The sequence below is a fragment of the Cottoperca gobio genome, chromosome 10 (assembly GCF_900634415.1).
Source record: "Cottoperca gobio chromosome 10, fCotGob3.1, whole genome shotgun sequence".
In the NCBI taxonomy this organism is placed as follows: domain Eukaryota; kingdom Metazoa; phylum Chordata; class Actinopteri; order Perciformes; family Bovichtidae; genus Cottoperca; species Cottoperca gobio.
Genome location: NC_041364.1, coordinates 2,165,593 through 2,188,728, shown reverse-complemented (window position 1 = coordinate 2,188,728; position 23,136 = coordinate 2,165,593). Strand labels below are relative to the sequence as shown.

Sequence of the window (23,136 nt, the reverse complement as noted above, 5' to 3'; positions counted from 1 at the left end):
CTCAGGACAGACTGAACGCACACGGAGCCTGAGTCTGGAGCCGGAGGCTGCACAACACCTGAAACGGCAAAAGTTAAACACGTTCAGTGCTGAAAACATTGACGGATGCATCAGTACACCGTCATTACTGCGATACAATCACCAGATATCTGTCTGAGGTTGGAGTTAATGTCATAGGATGAAATGCCTACAGTGTTCAACATTAGAGTTCAGTGTGGCTGATCCTGGTGTGGACTATATTCTAAAAGCCCTAAAATATCATATCAATATTGAGACATTCAGTTAAAAATAAAAGGACATCGGTCTTTGACACAGCTGTTAATATAAAGCTAATAGTTCCAGATCTAAAGCATTAGAGGCCTAATGTCTCACTGCCTGCATCTGTCTGCTGGTGTGTGGAGGAATTCAATCAATCCAATATAAAAATATATATATAATATATAAAATATATATATATATATATATATATATATATATATATATATATATATATATATATATATATAGAGAGAGAGAGAGAGAGAGAGAGAGAGAGAGAGAGAGAGAGAGAGAGAGAGAGAGAGAGAGAGAGAGAGAACACGCATTTGTGGACTTCCGATTCACAAATGTAAAATATTGTCTGTTCTCCATTTCATTTAATTGCACTTTCAATCCTATGAGAACACTTAGAAGGCATCCCTGTTATCGGACAATACTGTATGCTCTGTTTGATGCTAACACAGCAACTACTTCCATTATCGGACACAGCTCTGTCCTGAGACTTTTTGATATCTAATCAAAATTTGGATTAATAACTATTATTAAATTAAATTAGCAAAAGACATGACAGCCAGGTTTATCATCATGTTTCGCATAATCACTACACAGTGAATCTAGTATTTACTTGTTAGCCTCCTGAGCCTTGTATCGGTATTTATTTTAAAGGTATCAGTATCAATCCACCAAAAGTCAGACAGGTGACAATAACAAATAATAAGACAATAATAATAATAATAATAATAATAATAATAATAATAATAATAATAATAATAATAATAACAATAATAATAATAATAATAATGGTTTGTTAGGATTTTCAGGGAGCAAACTGATGGTAGTAGAAGGAGAGACTAAGCTACAGTGTGTCCGAATATGGAACCCGATGAGCTAGCTTACCTTTAAACTAGCAGGAGCGACAAGCTGCAATAACTTAATTTTAACCAAACAGAACATTAAAGCTTTTAAACGTAAGAAAATTGCAAGAAAACTGCAAAGACCTACCGAGAAGAGTAATAACAGCTTTTTAAATGTCCAGCATCAACAACACAACATCTTGCATGTGGCGCTGTCAGACCCATGACCTTTCACCTCTGACGCAGACACGTGAGGGAGCGGCGGTGGCGCCCCCTAGTGGCGAGGAGTGGACATGCAGCCAGGGAGTAAACTTTCTCCAGGACTTTTACATTTATTTGGTAAAGAACACAATAGAAAGAGGTGTTATCTGTTTACTTCAACTTTGCCAAATTCCATAAACATAAAATGAAATGTTCTCTATTTTATTTGAATGTATTACAGCTTTTGAAACGTTTCAAAATAAGAGAAAAGTTCATTAAGACCGCATTATCTTGATGATGATGATGATTTATAAGATTATTAGTTGAAACTTCTTTAATGTACTTCTTTAAACATTAACTAAATGCATTTCTATTGGACGTGAAAAGCACTGTGTATTTAAATTTTCCTGGCACTATGTTTTGTCTTTCCATCACTTATTTATGTATATATATGTATATATATATATGTATATATATATATATATATATATATATATATATATATATATATATGTATATATATATATATATATGTATATATATATATATGTATATATATATATATGTATATATATATGTATATATATATATATATATATATATATATATATATATATATATATATATATTTGTGTTTATTGTTGCTTTCACTAAAGGTAAAAAAACGTCCAGTAAATGGAAGCTGTGCATGTCAGACACCATCCCAAATATTGCTTTAAAACTTCACTTCATCAAGTAGGTACTATATACATTTGTAGAACATACCAATATTATATTCCTATGTATGGTACATATTAGATTTGTATTATTTTTCACATTATGCTTATGCATTATTATATATAGTATGCATATATGTAATATATGTATATTATATACTACTGTATACATGATCTGGAATATCAGAAAACTGCACCATAGATTTTGTTCATGCACACTTGTTATAATGTCCTGTATCAAACTTTCTATCTTTGATTCTTACGTTATTTAAAATGTATTTCTCTACCTGTGTGCATTCTGTTCTTATTTCTATCTTATATTGTTTGTTCTGCAGTAATGCTAAATCTTCCTCCACCAAGTGCTTCTAAATTAAAATGCATTCTACTGTAAGCTCTCCTTTCACTCCACCTATAGTCTATACAAACATGCTGTTATTTATTTTACTTATTATTTCTTTATTCCTAGCACAAGTAAAATATACAAAACAAGACAGGGAATTAATATACAAAGATGAAGGATAGAATTCAATCAACAACGCTGGAAATGATGGTGGTGAAAACACAAACAATAAACAATAGAGGTATCGTTCATCTGAGAATCCAGAGAGAAACATTTGAAAAAAAAGCAACAACAAAAAAAAGAGAGAAATTATCAGAGGAGTAAAAAATAAGCACGGTAAGAAACTGTTTATCAATTTTTACTATGTGTTTCCGTGACTTAAAGCAAAATGATAAATAAACACAGTGAAAGAGGGACTACTGCCTTTCCACTTACAAGTATGAATATGATATTAACACAAGATTAGCAGTAGCTGAAATGTTTGCATTGTATGTTGTCCATAAAATAAATTATAGTCTAGTCTAGTAAGTAAATGACGAAATGTTATACATTTTTAATGACAACCAATTATGAATCTCAGCTCAAAACACCTGAAGAGTGCATGAACATTAAAATGGTCATCGTTAAATGGATGAGCAGAAAATACATGTTGTTCGGCTTTTACTATGAAATAAACATGGAATAAAGCTTTTATTTTCTAAAGAACTGACCGGAAGTAGTGTTGGTTTGTTCCTGTCGCGAGATTGACAGGCTGCTGACATGACAACAGGTGAACGGGAGTTCAGTGACAGAGCGAGAGCGCTGGACATCACGGCGGGATTACAGACGTGTTGTGAGGACGGGGACAGAAAGGTAAACGTTTCATTTCATATCTTTCCTTCTCTGCTGTCTTTATCCCGACATGAGGCGGCAGACAGACCGCAGTGTACCCCCCCAGACGAGGGGTTTGTCTCCTAATCCCGCGCGCTCTGCGGCAGTTTGCTAACGAGATGTTGATGGTTTGAAGTCCCGCCGTCTTCAGAGTGGAGCTCCAAGCGCGAGCGCATCAATCCAAATATCGTTGTTATTGGTTTCCGCCCACTCCTCTCATATCCTCTCATATCCTCTCATTTCGCAATCAAAACAAACAAATGCTGTGTTGCTCCTGTCATTTATTAACGTCACTCCCAAAAGATAACGTGTTGCCAACAGATGGAGAGCACGCGCTACACACTGAGGTACTGCTTTATATTCTCATTTACAGGTGCTGCAGGTGAACGTGACGTTAACGTGTTCACCTGTTTCACGTGTGCGTGTCAACAGAGGAATATGTTGTTATTATATACATATATAACATAAACCTCTCGTGTAGAAACTGTGTGTGTGTGTGTGTGTGTGTGTGTGTGTGTGTGTGTGTGTGTGTTCATATAACTGATTTACAGTTTCTGAAATCTATGCCAACTTCATGCCTTGTTATCTGTCAAATCTATAATAATAATATTATTATTATTAATAATGATAGTAATTATTGTACTTGTTTTCAAAAGTAAACTAACTCTCTGCCAGTATCTCTCCCGAGCTGTGATGCCAGGTCACCAAACGTTAATAGTTTCAGCACATTACCAGAGCTACGTGTTTATGTGAAGCATCAACTGTAGCCAGGCGCTGGACCAACCCTGTGATTACATGCAAGCTTGGTTCTATATTTAGCCCTCTTACTAAGTCTTCCTTCCACCGGCTCTGACTCTTCGTTGACGTTGCTCTTGTTGAATCACCGTCCCGCTGCACTGCAGACATCAGTCACTCTCTAACTGTAACTCAAAGGCTGCGTTGAGCATGATTTGTACACAGAAGTTAGTGCAGCCTTGACAGAGGTAGAGGAGGGATGTAGCACATGTTGGCTGGAAGATGTTTCCTGTAAGTGACTGTAGAGAGTTGGGTAAATGCCTGAAGTGTGTTGTCACTTAGCAGAAGCCTTATTGTGCTGCAGCACACCTTCAGTTGTCATCAACAGTCAGCTGATAAGTGAATCCCGCCCTGCAGCATTCCTCCCTTACATACCGATATGATGGAGATTAGCCGCCTCCCTCATTCCAACCTCTTCGAGTCTGACTGCGATGAATCCCTTCGTTGTCTCGGGGTTCGTGCTAACATCTTATTCTATGTGAGGCTTATAGGCACAAACTGAGATGGACATTTGAGTCTGTGTGTTTGGTCCATCTTTGTTTCTGAACAAATGTTCTCTTGAATCTAAAAAGGTGAGGACAATCAGTAACATATAAAATAAGTTTTAAGTCTAAAGGAGTAAAGATCCTGCCTGTCAGTGTCCATGATCTCAAACAACAGAGAGTTAGTTTAGAAGGAATGACAGAACGCTAACCCCTGAAGCTGAATAAAGCAGTCCCTGAGAATCTAGTACGTCAGAAAGTAAAGACTTCCCATCGAGCACCATGAGCATGTCAACCTTTTATCTTACACACGTTCATCAGCCCGGTCATACTTATTGTTTAGTTCACCAGTCACAGCATGCTAACATGCTAAACTAAGATTGTTAATGTAGTAAACAAGCAGCATGTTAGCGTGTAGCTCAAAGCACTGCGGTGTGTAAGTACAGCCCCACACGGCCTGTGCTTTACGTGCAGACTTTAATTCTTGTTCAGATGCATTTTTTAAATGCTTTTAGCAACACAAGGGAGATTCTCTTCCTTTGTGTCGTGACAGGTGTCTCTAATTAACACCAGATATTACACAGCTGGATACCTCGAGGACAAACACACCCTTTAATACGTAATGAAAGTGAATGTTCATGCTCTAAAAATATATTAATAGTTCTGCAAACTTTACATTAGTGCTAACTGGCAGCTGTGACGTGGTAATGCCCCTTCCTTTAACTACTTGTTTAACTGTTTGAAATAAACTACAACAATAAAGCTTTTATTGCCGGTTGAAAAAGTCCAAAGGAGTGAGCTCTAAATCTCTTTTTGTTACCTTCCAGCAGAAAATCCCTTTGCAATTGGAAGAGGATGGGACGTCCCGCGGTGCTTTTGTTTCCTGTGAGCGGAAAACTTCCATCACTTCAACGCTCGGTCTTCATTGGTCCGTGCAGTGCTTCATAAAACCTCTCAAGGTGTCGTCCCATTGGTCCTTCATTCCACTTGTGAAGACTTGTCAGCCAATCCGCATCTGCCTGCGTGAGTGCCACTTCCTCTTCCCACCAGCTGCTGCAGTCAATCAGCTTATTCAGCAGCCTTAGTGTGTGTGTGTGTGTGTGTGTGTGTGTGTGTGTGTGTGTGTGTGTGTGTGTGTGTGTGTGTGTGGCCACCCTTTCCTCCCCCTCCCCTCTTTTTCCTCTACAAAATAACCGGCCCACCCTCCTTTCCTCTCCCATCCCCCCTTTCCTCACACACTTATACACTGTTTTCCTCTCTCACACACACACACTAGTGAATATACGCTCACACACTTTTGCCACATGAGGCCCAGCAGCAGCCTGCTGTGTGTGAGTCACTGGAGAAAGTTACACCAGCGCGTGTGTGTGTGTGTGTGTGTGTGTGTGTGTGTGTGTGTGTGTGTGTGTTTTCAATGCAGCAGCGTCTCCTCTGCAGCAGATTTGTTCTTCAGTTGGGACAGAGCACAACAACACAGATCTCGGTTCACCGCAGCTGAATCCAGGATTCTGCACGAGGTAATGAAAGCCTGATCTCATGTAGATGTTCTGTAATGATACTCTGTCACTAACGCACTCTGTGTCAGCACGCTGGAGACGCTGCTGATGTCTCAGCCTGGAGCTCACATGCTTGTTTTGGGATGTAAAGAAAGTGTTTGTGACTCAGAGTCTGATTTCTCTGTGTGTTCGTGTGCTAGAATCGTAGTAACGTAAGATTAGAGGTAACGTGAGGTAATGTGACCTGAGTTTCTGTTCCTGTACCAACATGATGGTCTTATAAATACTTCAACGTGTTGTTTTCTACAAGCTACTTTAAGAAAAAGAAATCAAAGCTCGTGAGTCCATAACTTTTCCTAAAAGTTAAAGAAAAGGTAACATTTAGATTTGAATAAGGAACTGTTTGATAAAGATGCCAGTGTTTTATTCAGGTTTGATTTCTGTCGGTACGTATTGAGGTGTGACACCCGGCTCTCTCGTTGTTGTCCCCAAACTCACCATATGCTGCTAAAGCCTTTGTTGGGGGGGAAAGATCAATCTGTGAGGATTAGATCAAAGTGAAGGACAATAACCTTAAACACAATACTGAGTTATCCAACAGTTAAATGTGTATTATTCTTCACGTTGTGTCGTAGCTTCAACACATGTAAAGGAATGTGTTTGTGTGGTTCATCATTTAATGACTCAGCACAACCTCACACTCAATTCAGTGAAGCACAAACAACTGCAATGTTTTATTGTGTTGACTGGAGCAGGCTGAGCGTTTAGTAAAGGTGCAACATGGATATGTGCAGTATCAGACTGTGAGGGCTGCATACTGAACCTCTAGTTTCTTTCTACCGACTGACATGTGGAGCTGCTACGATCAGACGATTAATCCATCAGTCGCCCGACAGACACAATAATAATAATGTTTTCATGATTAAAGTTAGTTTTCATGGAAAAATAGCAGAAAATGCTGTTTTCAGCCTCAAATATGATTTGAGAGGATTATTGAATAATGAAAATAAAGGTTAGTTGCAGCTCTAGTGTCCATAGAACAGTACACACCGTGTGACGAGTGTGATGTACAGACACGTGTTCATTCTCAATGTGAAGTATCACAAAAGTATTGTTTGGCATCAGTACAGAAAACTCGTTGTGGTGCGACCCTGCAGACCATGATGCATGATAGAAACTCTTCTCATGAGTCACTCCTCACAGACGCTATAATTTAATCACTGAGTCAGAAATAAAACTGTCATCAGAGCCGCAGAGGGCTGTGCAGCTGAACCATGTAATGGCTAATTGTCACAGCGGTGGCAGCATTAGTCGCTCTGGAAGCAGCTCGGCAGCCTCCCGGTGGGCCGACACGTGCTGTTCCAGCTCACAGGCTCCGGGACAATACATGTCCCCTCTCTGCATGTTTGTGTGAAGTAAACACTATAAACAAAGCTTCACATCTGCAGCTCTGCTGCTGTGTGCAGGTTTGTGGAGTTCCTCTTCATATGAGGTGGTGATTGATATGTGAGCACTTCACTTCTAGGAACTTTGACGTGGAAGATATTCGGCATCAGATGTTTAGAAACACAAACGTTTGTGGTCTGTGAGGGACAGAGTAGAACATGGAAATCATTGTCTTCATAGTGTAAATAGTTCCATTCCTTTCAGACACGTATGTCCTTAAACTGAAAAGGTTGTTGATGTAATATCTACAGCATGGCCGATGTCTTCAGCTAGTTTCATGCTCCTGCAACATGTGTGTTTTCACCTCGTCATGTGTCTTATACTGTTTAGACAGCACAGCTGAGCTAATACAGCAAACACACAGGGGGAGGACTTACAAGAACCGCTGCACAAGTCCTGTTTTGAGACTTAAAGTTTAAATTCACTAACTCAATAAGTCAAGTATGTTTTATCTTTCCAGTTTGAGTTTTGACCCTTTGTCTCTTTAAGTACCAGCAATCTATTGTCCTTTTTTAAAGCATTTCTTCTCTGTTCGATGCTGAAGCTGACCACACTTAGCCTTTCATTTCTTTAAAATGCATGAACATGTGTGATTTAATTGTTAAAAAGTGTTCCTTTGTCTTTATTGCACATCCAGTGGAGCAGATGGAGCACACTGCATGTGATGAGGACATGTGACACCTTCACACTGATAACTCTGAGAATCAATAATGGGGCTGAACTTGTGTCTTATTACCAAGACGTTCATCACTGTTCGTTTGTTTCCTCTTACTATACTCCGCTCTACACACCAGGGTTATTATCGGAAACGATAAAAATAAACACTAATTGAAACCCGTGTTTCTCTTTCCCAGTGATCTCCATCATGGAGGTGCCCAGGAGGCCTCAGCCCTCCTTCACACTGACTCTCCCTAAACCCGCCTCGTCTGCTCCGTCTCCCCTCGGAGCTGCAGAGAAGGTCGCCAAGAAGGATCCGACACGGAAGGACGGAGCCTCAGACGAAGATCCGTTTGGAGACGAGACGTTTAGCGCAGAGGAGTCGTCGTCGTCGAACGTCTCCGTGTTTGTGGAGGCGTCGGCCGAGGAGTCGGAACTCGCGGATGCAAATACTTCCACCGTGGAAACAAACGTAAGACTTTCCTCACAGGATAGTTTCTCGGAGGAGAGCTCGAGATCAGAGGAGAGGTTGGCAGAGGACGCAGAAGAGGCCAAAAAGAAGTCCGAAGAGGAAGAAGCAGCAGCGAGAGAGAGGGCAGCGCAGAGACAGGTGCTGGCCATCGAGGAGCTGGTGCAGTCTGAGAGGAATTACCTTCGACTGCTGCAAGTGAGCACTGTGACCATCAGGAGCAACCTGCAGAAACTACAGGTGAACATAACCACGAATAACACGACTGATTGCTGCCTCACATAAGTTACCAGGCACTGGATCGACTCACTAAACATACCGTGCTTTGAGAGGTTTGAGTATTAAGTTAAATATTTGACAGAAGTATCACATCTGGAGGACTTCCCCACATATCTGTAGTAAATACTCCAAATGCAAGGTGCGCTTACTTAACTATTCCCAGACGCTGCGTTTAGAATGTTTCTCTCACAGAAGGACGCTCTCCGTCTCCCACCACATGACCACACACGGGTGCATTTAGTGCATACTTCTTCTTCTACGTGTTGTTTTTGTGAAGAGGCTGCACGTCCCCGTATTAAAAGATCTGTCAGTCCACAGTGGAGCAGCTTCACTTCTGTGTTTGTGATTGTTTTATTGAAACAACGCTTTTGATTGTGCCTTTTTAATTAAGAAGTAATCGCATGTTGGATTGGTACTGCAGCAACCGGAAGGAGAGACCGCTCGGTGGTTTATTATCGTTTCATTACGTCTGAGGTATTGCTTATTACGGCTAAATAATCATTTATTATCGCTGTGGTAATGAAATGAGCCGTCGTAAAACATAATGGAATCAGGCTTTATGGGCCGTAAGGGCTGAGCTGTGAATGAGCATGGAAATGATAACGCACTGAGGGAACGGGAGAGGGAGGGAAGAGAATGAAATTAAAATGGGAAGGAGGAGTGGAAGCTACATTATGTGCTGATGACCTGTGAGAGGGACATTAAGATAGAGACGCGTCTTTGTTCTGAGGCATTGTCCAACACGGCGAAGAGACAAAATGCAAATGTGTGGAAATGAAATTTAAGATAGAGTTGAAAAGGTTAGGGCGAACACGATATGATGGATGGAGGGGGGACAGCCGGAGAGAGACACGGTGCACAGTGAAGGGGGGCTGCACACAGACATGGAATAATGAATGGTGCCATTGTGAGCGAAGAACGTTTGTGGTTTGTTTTCTGTGTAGATGTGCAGATTGTTGAGTCGTCCAGCGGTGCCCACTCTCATTACAAAACAATGGAGCTAAACAAAACGCTTCTTTGTCAGCTGTGCATCAGCTTTTCTCTCGTAAGGGAGCGGACACACACGCATACTTTGCATAAGATAGACATTTAATTTGAACACATCTTAAACTCTACACTTCAGTTTAGACAGAGGGACATGATGCTGATGCTAACAACACTAAACTGTGTCGCTTAGTGTCCTTTAGGTGGAGTTAAAAGATTGTGTTGCGCCTGCATGTACGTGTGAAACGCATATTAAATCAAATCCTAATCCAGGAAGTAAACGAGCGTATGTTTTTGTCTGCCCACCGCAGCCTCCTCCAGCCAACCTGGACAGCATGTTTCTCTACATAGAGGAAGTGATCGACGTGTCCAGTCGACTCCTCAGCCTCATGGACCAGAAGCCGGGCCCATCTGGAGACCCTCTGTTCCTGAAGACGCTTTGTAAGAGTCCTCTTAACGTCCTGTGATTGCTCTGTTGCCTCAGTGTCAGCCCCACATGTCCCGTCTTATTGACTGCGGTCGTCTTTGCAGCCTTTGTCACCACATGAGCCTGCTCAGCCTCTCACCAGGAAGTGGTTTGATCGTTGCTGATTTCAAAGAGGTTTCCTTCTTGGATCCATTGCTCTGATCACACCTGCTGACAGGAAACACACACAAAGAGGTCATTTGTGTGTAAACGACTTCACACCGACACATTCAGTCTCAGCAAAGGTCTCTGCACCGGGTGTTTTAAGTCTCCAATGTAATGCAAACACACAGGAGCTTATTGTTAAAGCTGGACACGTGTGCTCTACGTTCCACTGTATTTACACATGCTGAATGTAGAGTGAGAGCTGACAGTTAAAGAGGTAGAACAATGTTCTTCTTGTGCAACAACAAACCAGACTTTATGCATGTTTTAAATAAACTCTCTTTTCCAGCCGTGGGATGCTAACACTTTGTAGTACTTTCACAGAGCAGTAGATATACATACAATACATATTAACAGTTATCTGTATGCACATATTACTCTCTCTTTGGTTATTGCCCTCATTAAAAAGAACAGGTGTTTGAAAGGAATGAGCTTTTAATAAAAACACACTTAAAATCAGTTTGATTTGAGTCTATATTCTCATCTTATGTCACTCCTGTGCAACACACACACCTCACAAACTAAACTTATTATCTCTTCACACGTGCACTTCTTCTACAGATGCACGTAGAACATGGTGATCAGGAAGAGGGTTAGTGAAAGGGAAGTGTGTTTTTTATTTTGGGTCCCCATAACAACCTTTATCAGCGTGGAGGCTGCTGATTAGATTTGTCTGTCTGCACGACGCCACGACGCCACTCAGCTGAACAACAAGAGGTTCTTGTTGCTCGCCGTCCTTTGACTCATCACTGAACACATGCATTGTGTTTCTCGTGATCTTTGTTATGTGCATAGATTAGTCCATTAGATGAAGTACTGCACATTTGTTAAACATGTATCTTTATTTCAAGCATCTGTTGGTATTTTAAAGCCCCCCCCAGCGTTGTGCTCTCAGCAGGATTCCTCTCTGTAAATAAGTACATGTATGTTTTGCCTCCCTCACAGGCGAGTCGTTCCTCACCCTCTCTTCAGACATCGAGGCCGCCTACAGGGAATACCTGTCCAACTACACCAGCGTGACGGTGTTGGAGAACAGCTACAAACAGAAGGAGGCGCTCTGGAACGAGATTGTCCGAGTCATCAAGGCCTCGGCGTAGGTTTCACGCCGGGACCAACCGTCTTTAATTCAGCCTCGGTTGTCGTCTTCGGCCCTGAAGTTCATTGTTGCCTCTCGTTCTCTCCAGGCCTGAAGTAAACGCCACCTCTCTGAGCTTCTTCTTGGTGATGCCGGTGCAGAGGATCGCCCGCTACCCCCCTCCTCCTGCAGACCATCCAGAAACACAGCGACAGAAGTCACCCCTCGTACGCTCTCCTGGAGCGGACCGCTCACACCTCCATCGCCTTGAACTGTCGCATCAATGAGTACAAACGCTTCAGAGAAGTCGGTGAGAGAGCTTCTTCTATTGCTATAAAGGCTGATTTCATTTAGAATATCGTTTTATTAATAAAAGTGTTGTTGTTCCTGGACATGTGAGTAATGCACATATAACAATATAAACATGATTATTATTATTAATAAATACACTATAGGATATATAACAGTAAGGATCCCCTGTGCAGCACAACACGTTGAAAGGAACCACACAGGGAATATATTGCCACAGTTTAAGGTCTGTTCTCCAGATTAACTGCCCCTTGTACTGTGATTGTAGCTGACAAATACAAGAAGACAGAAACCCTGACCATGAAGGACAAGATCAACCGCCTCAACAGCCACAGCATCGCAAAGAAGACGGCGAGGCTCAGCCAGCACATCAAGCACGAGACTGGAATAAAACCAAAGGTAGGAGAGACGTTCTGCAGGCTCTCTGCAGGCTCTCTGCAGGCCTCTGAGCCACAGAGTCTTGCAGTAGACTCCCCCCCCCCCCCCTGGTTAATGATCGATCTGCAGAGAAAATGTTTTATTGAACCTGCTGTCGGCTCTGACGTGCTTCGCTGTGCGTCGCTTCGGTCACACCTGTTCAATAAGGTGATCAAAGAGTTCACATCCATGAGCATCCTCACATCTCCTGTAGCTCATGGGAGGACGTCTTCCTTCCATTTCTCTTACATTATGTGGGTCACCGCTGCATTGAGTATACGTGGATCATAAAGGAATCACGCTTTGAAGCTCTCCTTCATTTAAAGCTGTAACTTTGTGCTTTCAAAGAAGTGCGACCACCTCCTTAGAGGACACAATGGACCAGCAGCACCTCCCTCACGTGTGTATGACGTGTGATGAGCATTGTGACGCTCAGACGGAGAAAAGGAGCGAGCTCTGTGCACCAATGTGATTTCTGAAGTCTGAAATGTGTCCCTGTGTTTGTGCTCCAGCTGGTGGATGAGGAGTTTGACGCTCTGGAAGGTTTCTTTTATGTTCTGGAGCACGGGATCCTGCAGCTCCTTGAGAACGTGGAGACGTACCTGCATCACCTCCAGGTAGCTGCATGTGTTCTACAGTACGGCGACTAAAGGATCATGTGTAACGTTTTGCTGTCGACGACGGCATCTCAGACAAACTGCTTTGGTACCTCCATTTTGAAATCCCTGACAGGCAATCGAAGACAAGAGTGATGAAACAAAGTTAGGCTTCTCTTTGTTAGTGTAACACGAGGTGCATACTTTGTTGTTATTTAAATACAATTCTAGCCAAAAGAAAGACACGACAGTAATGCTGCATAACTTACTAACTCAACATGTATCTTGTGTTTGGAGTTCATGGAGAAAGAAAACGTGAATGTTTTATTCCTATTCATCCTCAAAGATGATCCTGACACGATCAATTTCACCCTCTGTCCTCAGACCCCCTGTCCTTAGACCCTCTGTCCTCAGACCCTCTGTCCTCAGCCCCTCTGTCCTCAGACCCTCTGTCCTTAGACCCTCTGTCCTTACACCCTCTGTCCTTACACCCTCTGTCCTTAGACCCTCTGTCCTTACACCCTCTGTTCTTACACCCTCTGTCCTCAGACCCTCTGTCCTTACACCCTCTGTCCTTACACCCTCTGTCCTTAGACCCTCTGTCCTTACACCCTCTGTTCTTAGACCCTCTGTCCTTACACCCTCTGTCCTTAGACCCTCTGTCCTTACACCCTCTGTTCTTAGACCCTCTGTCCTTAGACCCTCTGTCCTTAGACCCTCTGTTCTTAGACCCTCTGTCCTTACACCCTCTGTCCTTAGACCCTCTGTCCTTACACCCTCTGTTCTTAGACCCTCTGTCCTTACACCCTCTGTCCTTACACCCTCTGTCCTCAGACCCTCTGTCCTTAGACCCTCTGTCCTTAGACCCTCTGTCCTTAGACCCTCTGTCTTTACACCCTCTGTCCTTAGACCCTCTGTCCTTAGACCCTCTGTCCTTAGACCCTCTGTCCTTACACCCTCTGTCCTTACACCCTCTGTCCTTACACCCTCGCATCGCACAAGGAAAAACTTCCTAATTCCTAATATTGTTCTTAAGTCATTAACACAAGAGAGAAAACAGTTTAGATCAGACTTGCTTGTATTACCAGATTGTCTACAGAGCTGAGCTGGCGACTCTCTGGTCCACTGATCGCTGGAGAAGTGGAACAAACATGTCGCCGTGTGTTTCTGAGTCACTGTGTAAACTCCGTCTCTGTTTACCTTTCCTCTCTAAAATTACTCCAGGTTAAATCTGTGTTTTCCTCTTTCTATTCCCACCCAACAAGGATCAGCACTGTGTCCTGCTAGTTCATATTTTCCTGCTCATATAAAGCCAGTTATTTTCACCCGGCTGTGCACGTGTTCCTCTTGCTGGGATCAGTGACACTTCCTGGTATATCCACAAAGCAACAACCTCTCATTTGGACCTGAACACTGTTGAATTCTGTCATCCTGCAGTGTTTTAAATGAACGAGCCGTGTGTTGGGTTTGACAGCTTGTTCTTCTTTGTTGGTTTTCAGCGCTTCCTGACCTGCAAAACAGAGGAATTTGATTTAGATTTGGATGGAGAGAAGGCGCCTATTTGCTATCAGGAGATCACTACTGCTCTCAGGCAGTGGATTCTTCCTACATTTGTGAGTCTAACACACATTCTCGTATGTGCTGCATTATTATATATATATAAGAGTTTATATATAAACGCACTCTTTGTGAAGAATGGACTGATCGATGCATTTATCTGATGATGAGCATCATCTATTCTTCCATGTAGGAGAAGAGGATGAGGACGTTAATCCACAAGCCGCTGTGTGCTCTCCGTGACCTCCTGGTGGGCCCGAGGAACCTGATCAGGAAAAGGCTGGACAAGCTGCTCGACTACGAAGTGATAGAAGCCAAATCCAATCTGAGCTACGAGGAGCAGGATGTGGCCAACACGTACAGGTAGAGAGAGACGGGTCCTTTAAGATGACGGGCTGGACCCGTGTGTGTGGAGAGTCTGCTGCACGTGCCAGACTTCCACCATGTGTCTGATTTTAAGATCCACTTCCTTGGCTTTATTTGTACAGCCTCTTTCTGTTTTCCTTTGGGAGTGATGTTAAGATAAGAGTTAATGATTCAGCATGAAGGAAATCTTCGGTTGTCTCCTAAAGTTGCCCGTAAACGTCTCCTCTCCTCACAGGACAATGAACACGTTGCTTCTCAATGAGCTTCCTCAGTTCAATGGTTTGGCTCTGCAGATGATCTGGAGCATGTTGGGCACGTTCAGCTGTCTGCACAAAGACCTCGCCTCAGACATGGAGCAGCTGTTCCAGAGCTTTGCACAACAGGTGACCTCATACGTGTGACGTGGCACCGTTTCTTCCAAACATTGATGACTTTCAAATGCTTCATTGAAAACTTTGGTTTCATTTCTTCTTCCAGCTCCCTCAGAGCTCTCTCAACCCCAGTGCATTCTGGGAGTGGGCAGAGTCTGCAGTGCTCGAAGGAGCGAGGAGGATGGAGACTCTGTGTCGAAGTGTAGAGGACACGCTCAATGCACCGTTCGTCCAGGTGGGTTGTTGACGAAGAATACTTGTGTGTTCATGCATAATATCAGTCAACGATGGACAGACCTGCTGATCAACACACCGTTGACCTCCGTCAGACTTTGAGCCGCTTGATTGGCGTTTACACAATCTGTACAAAACATTTACACAACAATGACCTGTGCAAAGGTTACTCAACATGAGACACTGCAGTTAGGGATGTTCACCCCGGCTAATGTTACTTTATGGACCTTTAATATTGGAGGAATTTAAACGACTGCATACAAACTGGAACCGGGAGCTACTTAAAGGGACCATATGCACATAACAACCAGAATATGTGTGTATGAGTATGTATGCAGTTCTCCGACACGCTTGTAAAACTCTGACTCCAGCTGCCGCCTGCATTTCAGTAGTTATTAGTGTCATGGTAAGAGAAGGCAGACATCTAGACTGATAACTAGCACTACAGGTGAAAGGACTTTAACGTAGTTCCTGTCAGTCACATTCCTTAAACCTGCCGGGCAACCTGCACGCATAAAGTAGTGAAAGAGCGGGTTGTGATTTGGTTTAGGTTATAACAATAACCTCGCAGTAGATTTGCCTCTGACAGGTGATGCTTTACTACTGAGCTCGTCACTGTCCAACGTGTTGTACAAACTGAAGAATGTGCCGAGTCACGACTCATCACATTCATATGTGCACCTTTACGTCATTACTTCCCAGTATGTTTCCACGGTGACAGGAAACGTTTGATGTGATCAGCTGTGAGTATTCACTCAGCCATGAATCATCCCACCTCATTCAGTTCCATTGTTTTGGTTTCAAACGTGTACTATGACTGCGGATACATTTTTCATAAGTATTTTAGGTACAAATGTGAAGGCTTGGTCCTCAAAATAGTGGCTTCTGATTGGTCAACAACAGGATCTTCTCTACGTTAACGAGATAAAGCTGCAGAATCAGGACTTTCTGTCCTGTCCTTACATCTCACTCTACGTTCTTTACTCTATTTCAGCCTCTGAGTCCGTCCTCTCAGCGGCGCCTGAAGCAGCTCACAGATAAACACGGTTCTGGAAAGATCTACCAAGTGATGGTGACGGTGGTGGGCAGCCGGGACCTGGACCTGAACCTGGCCAGAGGCGAGCTGGTGGCCATCATCAGTGAGGCAGACACCCGCGGAGACAAACGAAGATGGCTGGTCGACGCAGGAGGTGAGAAGCAATATCCTGTTACTGGGTTCAGAGTTAACATGTTTATCTACAGGAGCCTTTTCTGTTCCGTCTCCGTCTACAAATGTTCAGAAGCTAATAAACCGAGAGTGACGGATGCTGTTAGTCTTAATGTGCAGCGTTTCTTAAATGAAGCTCTTTGGCGCCATCTTTTGGTCGTTTGGTGGTATTGCAATCACCCATCAATCAAACAGGTATAGTTTGGTATAAGTCAGTAAGCTTTGGCAGATACGTGGCACGTTTTATGTTCTTTTAATAAAGATCAGATATTGTTGCTCAGATTATAACAAGTGAGATTCTGGACTATGAACTTAAAAGTAAAAGTTATGATAAATACTTTTTATTAAGATTAATAAGTATGTTCTGCTTCTGACTAAATGTTACCAAAGTAGATCATGAAGACGTCTCTGTAGTCCTCTACGGTAGTACATCTGTGAGATTTGGAATAACAAGCAATTTAAGCTCTGAACAAATCTAATTTCTAATTATTTTACTCGACCAAATAAAGAATTTATTTGCTAAGAAAATCCCGTTAAGATAATTGGTAGTTGCCGCCCGGACGTATAAGAACACTTTACAGCTTTTACATGGACACCACCTCCTTCATCTGTGTATGCATGCAGGCAGGCGAGGGTACGCTCCTTCCTCGAAGCTGATTCGTTATCACCAGCCAACAGAGGACCCGCCCCCTTCGCCACACCTGACCCTTCCTGATGGCGTGACGGGAATCAGAAGACACTCCTACACCCCAGAGAGCCGAACACTGACAGTCATGAGCCAGCCGTGCTTCCAGGTGATGGATTGATTCTACCTGTGTGTGTGTGTGTGTGTGTGTGTGTGTGTGTGTGTGTGTGTGTGTGTGTGTGTGTGTGTGTGTGTGTATTTCCTTAATTACACTTTACAGACTCTGTGTGTCTAAAGCTTTTATTGATCGATGTGACAGCGTTCTGCTGAGTAAGCATCAATCAGTGTGCGTACATGCATGGTGTGTGTATGTGCATACATGTTGTGTGTATGTGCGTACATGTTGTGTGTATGTGCTTGCATGGTGTGTGTGTGTGTGTGTGTGTGTGTGTGCATGTTATTAATGGAAATGTCCGTAATTGGCTGTTTAACCTTGTAAGTGGGTTACTGTGTGAAGGGTTTGGGAGTTAATTTATGCAGCGTGCAGCCTGAGATAGAGAGTGTGTGTGAGTGTGTGTGAGTGTGTGTGTTTTGAGATTGATTTACATTTGCAACACTTGTGAGTGTGAGGGGGGTGTTATGGCTTGTAAATGTGTGATGGTTTATGTGGTCGTGTACATGGGAGAGAGGGAGATTTAGGTGAGTGGTTGAGAAAGCAGAAAAGGTGTGTGTGTGTGTGAGTGTGTGAGTGTGTGAGAGAGATAGGCCTCTACACTGCCTGTTAAAGTGAGTGATTGCTCCAGTGACCTTTATAGAAGTGTGTTTTATGCTCCCTCCTCCCCACATCTATTCCACATGACTCTGAGTCTGCTCATGTTCAAAACATACACCGCATACACACCTGCCAGCTCTGTCCTCGCTAACAGATGATTGTTTTATTCATCTGTTTCACTCCTTTCTGTTTTATCTACAATAGAAATGTAGGTTCTAAAAACACGATGTCTGAGGAACATAGAGCTGTCGACCTTTTTAAAGAGCAGAAGTCTTGTCTGCAACGCTCTGTGATCTGACAGACAGCACAACACACAATAGTATTATTACTAACTTCCTGTCACATTTGTGGCCCCACCATTCTGTCATGACCATACGTCAACACAAAGAGGCGCCGTTTAGCTACACAGCACTCCTTCAACTCCATCACAAACAGCTGCAGTGAACATTCACCCGGCTCCTGCAACAGGAGTTGTTCTGCTCCTTTACTCTGCCCAGCAAAATGCTAATTAAATGCTAATTGGTGTTTAGACCGTCAGGGCAGAGCTAATGTCATATCTGAGAGGTGAGCAGAGGTGAAGGGTTCGTTAATGACACAGAGCAGCCGGCTAAACTCCGCTATTAGCACTGCTGCGGCTCTCTGTCATACCAACACAGGGCTCATTAGGGAGACTTTAGTGTGTGTGTGTGTGTGTGTGTGTGTGTGTGTGTGTGTGTGTGTGTGTGTGTGTGTGTGTGTGTGTGTGTGTGTTGTGTGTGTGTGTGTGTGTGTGTGTGTGTGTGTGTGTGTGTGCGTGCGTGCATCATTTCTTTAAGTAGTGTGTAACTTGGTGATGATTCTTCTGAAAGTCAATAACTGATCATATTAGATTTATTGCCAAGCTTTAACACATGCTTTCTGTTGCTGCACGATGATATCTGAACTTAACATGCTAACTGTTAACATGCTAACTGTTAGCATGCTAACTGTTAGCATGCTCAATGTTATATGATAGTCATCGGGATAGTCATAGTCAACATGCATGATGCAGAGGGAACTAACAAGCTAGCGTTAGCATTCAGCCCAGATCTGAGGACATCATGTCGATCTGATGCTTGAATGTGGACACTTTACAGAAGATAAACTTTTCTGAGCATGACCTTTCCTCTGCCAAATGTTACACCCCCCCCCCCCTCTATTACTAGTAAAGTCACGGACTAACAGAGATGTCTCTACACTTCCCTCTTATCGCATCATTTGTTCTCTGCTATGGAAAGAGCTCCACAGCCTCACAGCGTACCTGTCATGGCTGACGTTCACTCTTGTTTCTGACTGTGCATCCTCTCTTCCAGGTGTTGGCAGCATATGACTTCACAGCGAGAGGAAACCATGAGGTTTCGATGCGGTCCGGCGAGCCGGTTCGTGTCCTGGAGGCCCACGACAAACGAGGGAATCCTGAATGGAGTCTGGTGCAGGCGAGCGGTGGGAGCAGAGGCTACGTGCCCTCCAACTACCTCACTATCATGCCTATGGGGACTGGGCCAGCTGGCACACACAAGCCCTACTGCTAAGAGGGAAGGAGGGAGAGGGAAAACAGCAGCACGCCTTTTTGTTAATCGTTGATAGGCAACCAGTGAATCCCCTGTGCCTCGCCTCTGCATCCCTCTAACAGCACAGCGTAGAAGGGATGTTAGCTAACCGCTATTCTGTTGCGGTAAATCTTAACGTGAGAAAGTAGTGTCTGTGTCTTCAGATATGTCTTGCAGCTTGCCTCGGGCGACTCTGAAAGTGAGCTACGGTTATCTTAACACCGACCACTTGTTGCCGTCCCCCCCCCACAGAAGGCCCGCTTCTCAATTTGGACGATGGGGAGAAACGGTATCGACGGGTTGCTCCTGCAAACATTGTGAGACGTGCAGAGCGGAAAAAACAACGAGCAAAACGCTTCACTCATCAAAAAGGATTTAAACAAGCCGCCCCCGGCTGCTGTACAGCTCTCTGGCTGAGCGCCACCTTCAGCAGTATTATTTTATTCTATTATTTGAGGTGCACGTGCTTCTCGAGCAGTAGCATGTTGTGACCAAAGTGCTTTTAAATGAGACGTTAGAGCCAGTAAGTACCCGTTTAAAGGACTTGTGGTACACCAACTTCTTTTGCAAAATTCCAAGGAAGTAAAAGTAAAAGTCTTTACAGCGTTCAACGCGCTCTATCCTGAGACTCTGATTGGATAAGTAATGTCGTAACCTTTTACAAGAAAGAGCTTATTGACTTTCTCTTTCTGCAATAACATTTTTACCTCCACACCAAAAATATATCTCTTGCTCTCCAAAGTGGAGTCTCACAAAATGATCCGACTAATGTCGTCGAAATGTAGCAAGACATCAGAAACGACCTGACGGTGAGAAGTGTGCTGCTTCAGTGGACGAGGTAAACCTGTCACACAATCAGTCACACAATCTGAACAGCGAGGATAACTTTCGATAGACAGTGTTTTTAAGATGTCTCTGCTTACTGAGGACATGAAGGACATGAAGGACATGAAGGACATGAAGGACATGAAGGACATGAAGGAAGCGACGGTGCTGGTAGTTGTGTTGCGTCTTGCTCATGAGCATCTTCAGGCTGAAGGACGATCTTCAAGTTGCACTGCACATCTGTTATGGTCATTGTTACAAAGCACCAGAGATGATGGGGAGGGTAGCTTTTGAAGGAGCGTGGGGGTCAGCGGACCTCTACGAGAAGAGGTATCCCAGAATCCTCAGCGCGACAAAATGACAGTTGAAAACGAAAGACTGCCTGTTAGCATCCGTGTGTTAGCGAGCTAACTGCAACGCTTGGACACACAGAGAGCAAACTGTGTGTGTGCTTGATATGAAGGTGTGTGTGTGTGTGTGTGTGTGTGTGTGTGTGTGTGTGTGTGTGTGTGTGTGTGTGTGTGTGTGTGTGTGTGTGTGTGTGTGTGTGTGTGTGTGGAGTCTCCTCACCTGGAGGCAGGAGTGTATTGAGACTGACAGGTACACAGCGCTCTCATCATGTCAGACTGTAATGAGATGTAAATGTGAAATGTCTCCAGGGGAGGGAGAGGAGGGAGAGGAGGAGGAGGAGGAGGAGGAGGAGGAGGAGGAGGAGGAGGAGGAGATGTAAAGGCACAGAAAAGAATTCACACGGGGAGAAGAAGTGAAAGAGTTGGAGGGGAAATGGGGAAAATGATTTGAGGAGCAATAGCAGGCAGAGTTCTCCTGACACTCTGGATGCTCTTTAAGTCTCCGCCTCCTCCCGCTCTAAACCGTAAGCTGATTTAAAACTCTTCTCTTCCTGCAGTCACTCCTGTGTCTGCACAGGCGAAGTGTCAGCGCTGTGCTTTCATTCTCACAGCTCCTTTTACACCAACACACTAAATTGCTTCTTGAGGTTTTTGGCTTGAAAGGGTTTTAATCATAGATGTAAGATTCTATATCATATTCTAATCATAGAGAATATAAAAGGACTGAAGCGACTGGCGTCTGTATTCACAGGCCTGATGATGCTTGTTGCTATAGATACTGTTCAATGAATGCAGGTCGCGTCTCCCTGACATTTATTTTTCACTTGGATGGAAAACATTTCGTTTTTTTTTGTCGCTTTAGCAAATAGTTTTGCAAATTCAGTATCTTCATGAAAACAAGGTGCACATGCCCGCTCGACCAAACATCCATTATGCACCGCAAACAAAGTGCCGTGGCTCCAGTGCTCTCGCAGGCAGAGAGCATCTCTTTACATCACATTTTACTGCTGTGCATTTCACTGTTTGTTGGTAGAAATCTCCATTTCCTGATCCTGAAAACAAACCTGGAGTCAAGTCTCCATCCAAACATCTTCTACTGCTGAAAAGATCCCAGAAGAACTAATTAATATCCAAATACATGTCATGTCGGCATTAATGGGAAAGAATAATCTGCAGCGACTGCTAAAGAGGACGCACCATGTTGCAGTTAAGCCCCACCTCTTTGACTTAATGCTCCAATCACAGCTGAGTAAGAATTTGACGTTCTTGGGTCATGAACAAGGGGATCCTTCCCGCCTCCCCCCCCCACCTGATCGGCCTGTGTAAACCTTGATCTGAAAAGTGTTTTATATTCCAACAGTGGATTAAATAAACTGCATCACTAATATTTCCCCCGTTTAGTCACTAAATTAATATTTAGATAGAAACGTGTTAAATCAATTCTTGTTGTTTTAAGTTGCAAGATGGTGTCCAAGGTAACAGACTTTCTTAATCTATCACAACACGGGAAGGAAGAAGCAACGTTCTTACTTCTCTTAATTATTTGTCCAACATGGGGGGGGGGTCTCCTTGACATTGACTGCACATGACATTCCTGAAAGTGCCATGTTTTGCATAAAGTTGAGCGTTTCTCCACTATAGTGCTGTATCAGCTGCTGTGGATGTGAAGCAGAGGGAGGGAGCTGCTCAGCTGGAGCTCAGCTGTTCCCATCCGTCTGAATGTCAAGATGGAGCAGAGCAGCAGGAGGGACGGGGAGAGTGTGTGTGACACACCAAAATACCAAATGTCCTCAAGGTTAGTGTAAGAGAAAGGACAAGTAAAGAAAACCCCTCAACCAGGTAGAAACGTTACCTGCCTTCACCTCAGAGGCTTCAGCCGTTACATGTTGTTAACGCAGCTCAGGGGAACACGCTGCATTTTAAACTAAACAACTAAACTATGAGAAGCTGCTGTTGCTGCAATTTCAAATCAATTTACAAAAAAAAGTATTTTCTTATTTCCCGAGAACTTGACACAAAATGTAGATATTGTAAAAACTAAACGATGTGACCACGTGTAAGTAGTAAAGAGTGAACACGGGGTAACATGCAGGGTGCGTTTAGTGTTTGGGACATACACACAGTCCTTCCAGGTGTGGTGATGTGCGTGTGTCATTGTTCAACTCTCCACGAGAGGGAGTAGAAGGCCGTGTTTGAGAAGAGTGTGAGTGTGAGTGTGAGTGTGTGTGTGTGTGTGTGTGTGTGTGACCGTCAGTATTAGAGCTTGCCTGCGAGCCTGAACATAATCCTGTACATACTGTTGTTGTTCAGATTGTATTAACCTGCTGTCAGAACCAACATGTGAAGTGTAACACGAGTAACCTGCTGATCATCTCGACTCTGTTCA

At 43.5% G+C, this 23,136-nt stretch overlaps 2 protein-coding genes across 2 annotated transcripts in view; both read left to right on the top strand.

The window, feature by feature from the left end:
• Positions 1-3,107: 3,107 nt before the first annotated feature.
• On the top strand, positions 3,108-21,058 carry arhgef37 (Rho guanine nucleotide exchange factor (GEF) 37). The gene is given in 17 exon segments (XM_029442375.1): positions 3,108-3,221; positions 5,347-5,539; positions 5,937-6,033; positions 8,313-8,824; positions 10,159-10,288; positions 11,424-11,571; positions 11,663-11,729; positions 11,731-11,863; positions 12,131-12,261; positions 12,792-12,896; positions 14,375-14,488; positions 14,626-14,795; positions 15,034-15,181; positions 15,276-15,404; positions 16,398-16,593; positions 17,235-17,404; positions 19,339-21,058. Coding segments are annotated over 14 exon segments (2,361 nt in total). The 5' UTR covers positions 3,108-3,221; positions 5,347-5,539; positions 5,937-6,033; positions 8,313-8,323; the 3' UTR covers positions 19,558-21,058.
• LOC115014996 (rho guanine nucleotide exchange factor 37-like) overlaps positions 20,485-23,136 on the top strand; it is a 21,264-nt gene continuing 18,612 nt past the window's right edge. The window contains exon 1 of the mRNA XM_029442160.1: positions 20,485-20,571. Within this exon, the coding sequence (XP_029298020.1) occupies positions 20,485-20,571 (87 nt within the window). The remainder of the gene's footprint in view (positions 20,572-23,136) is intronic.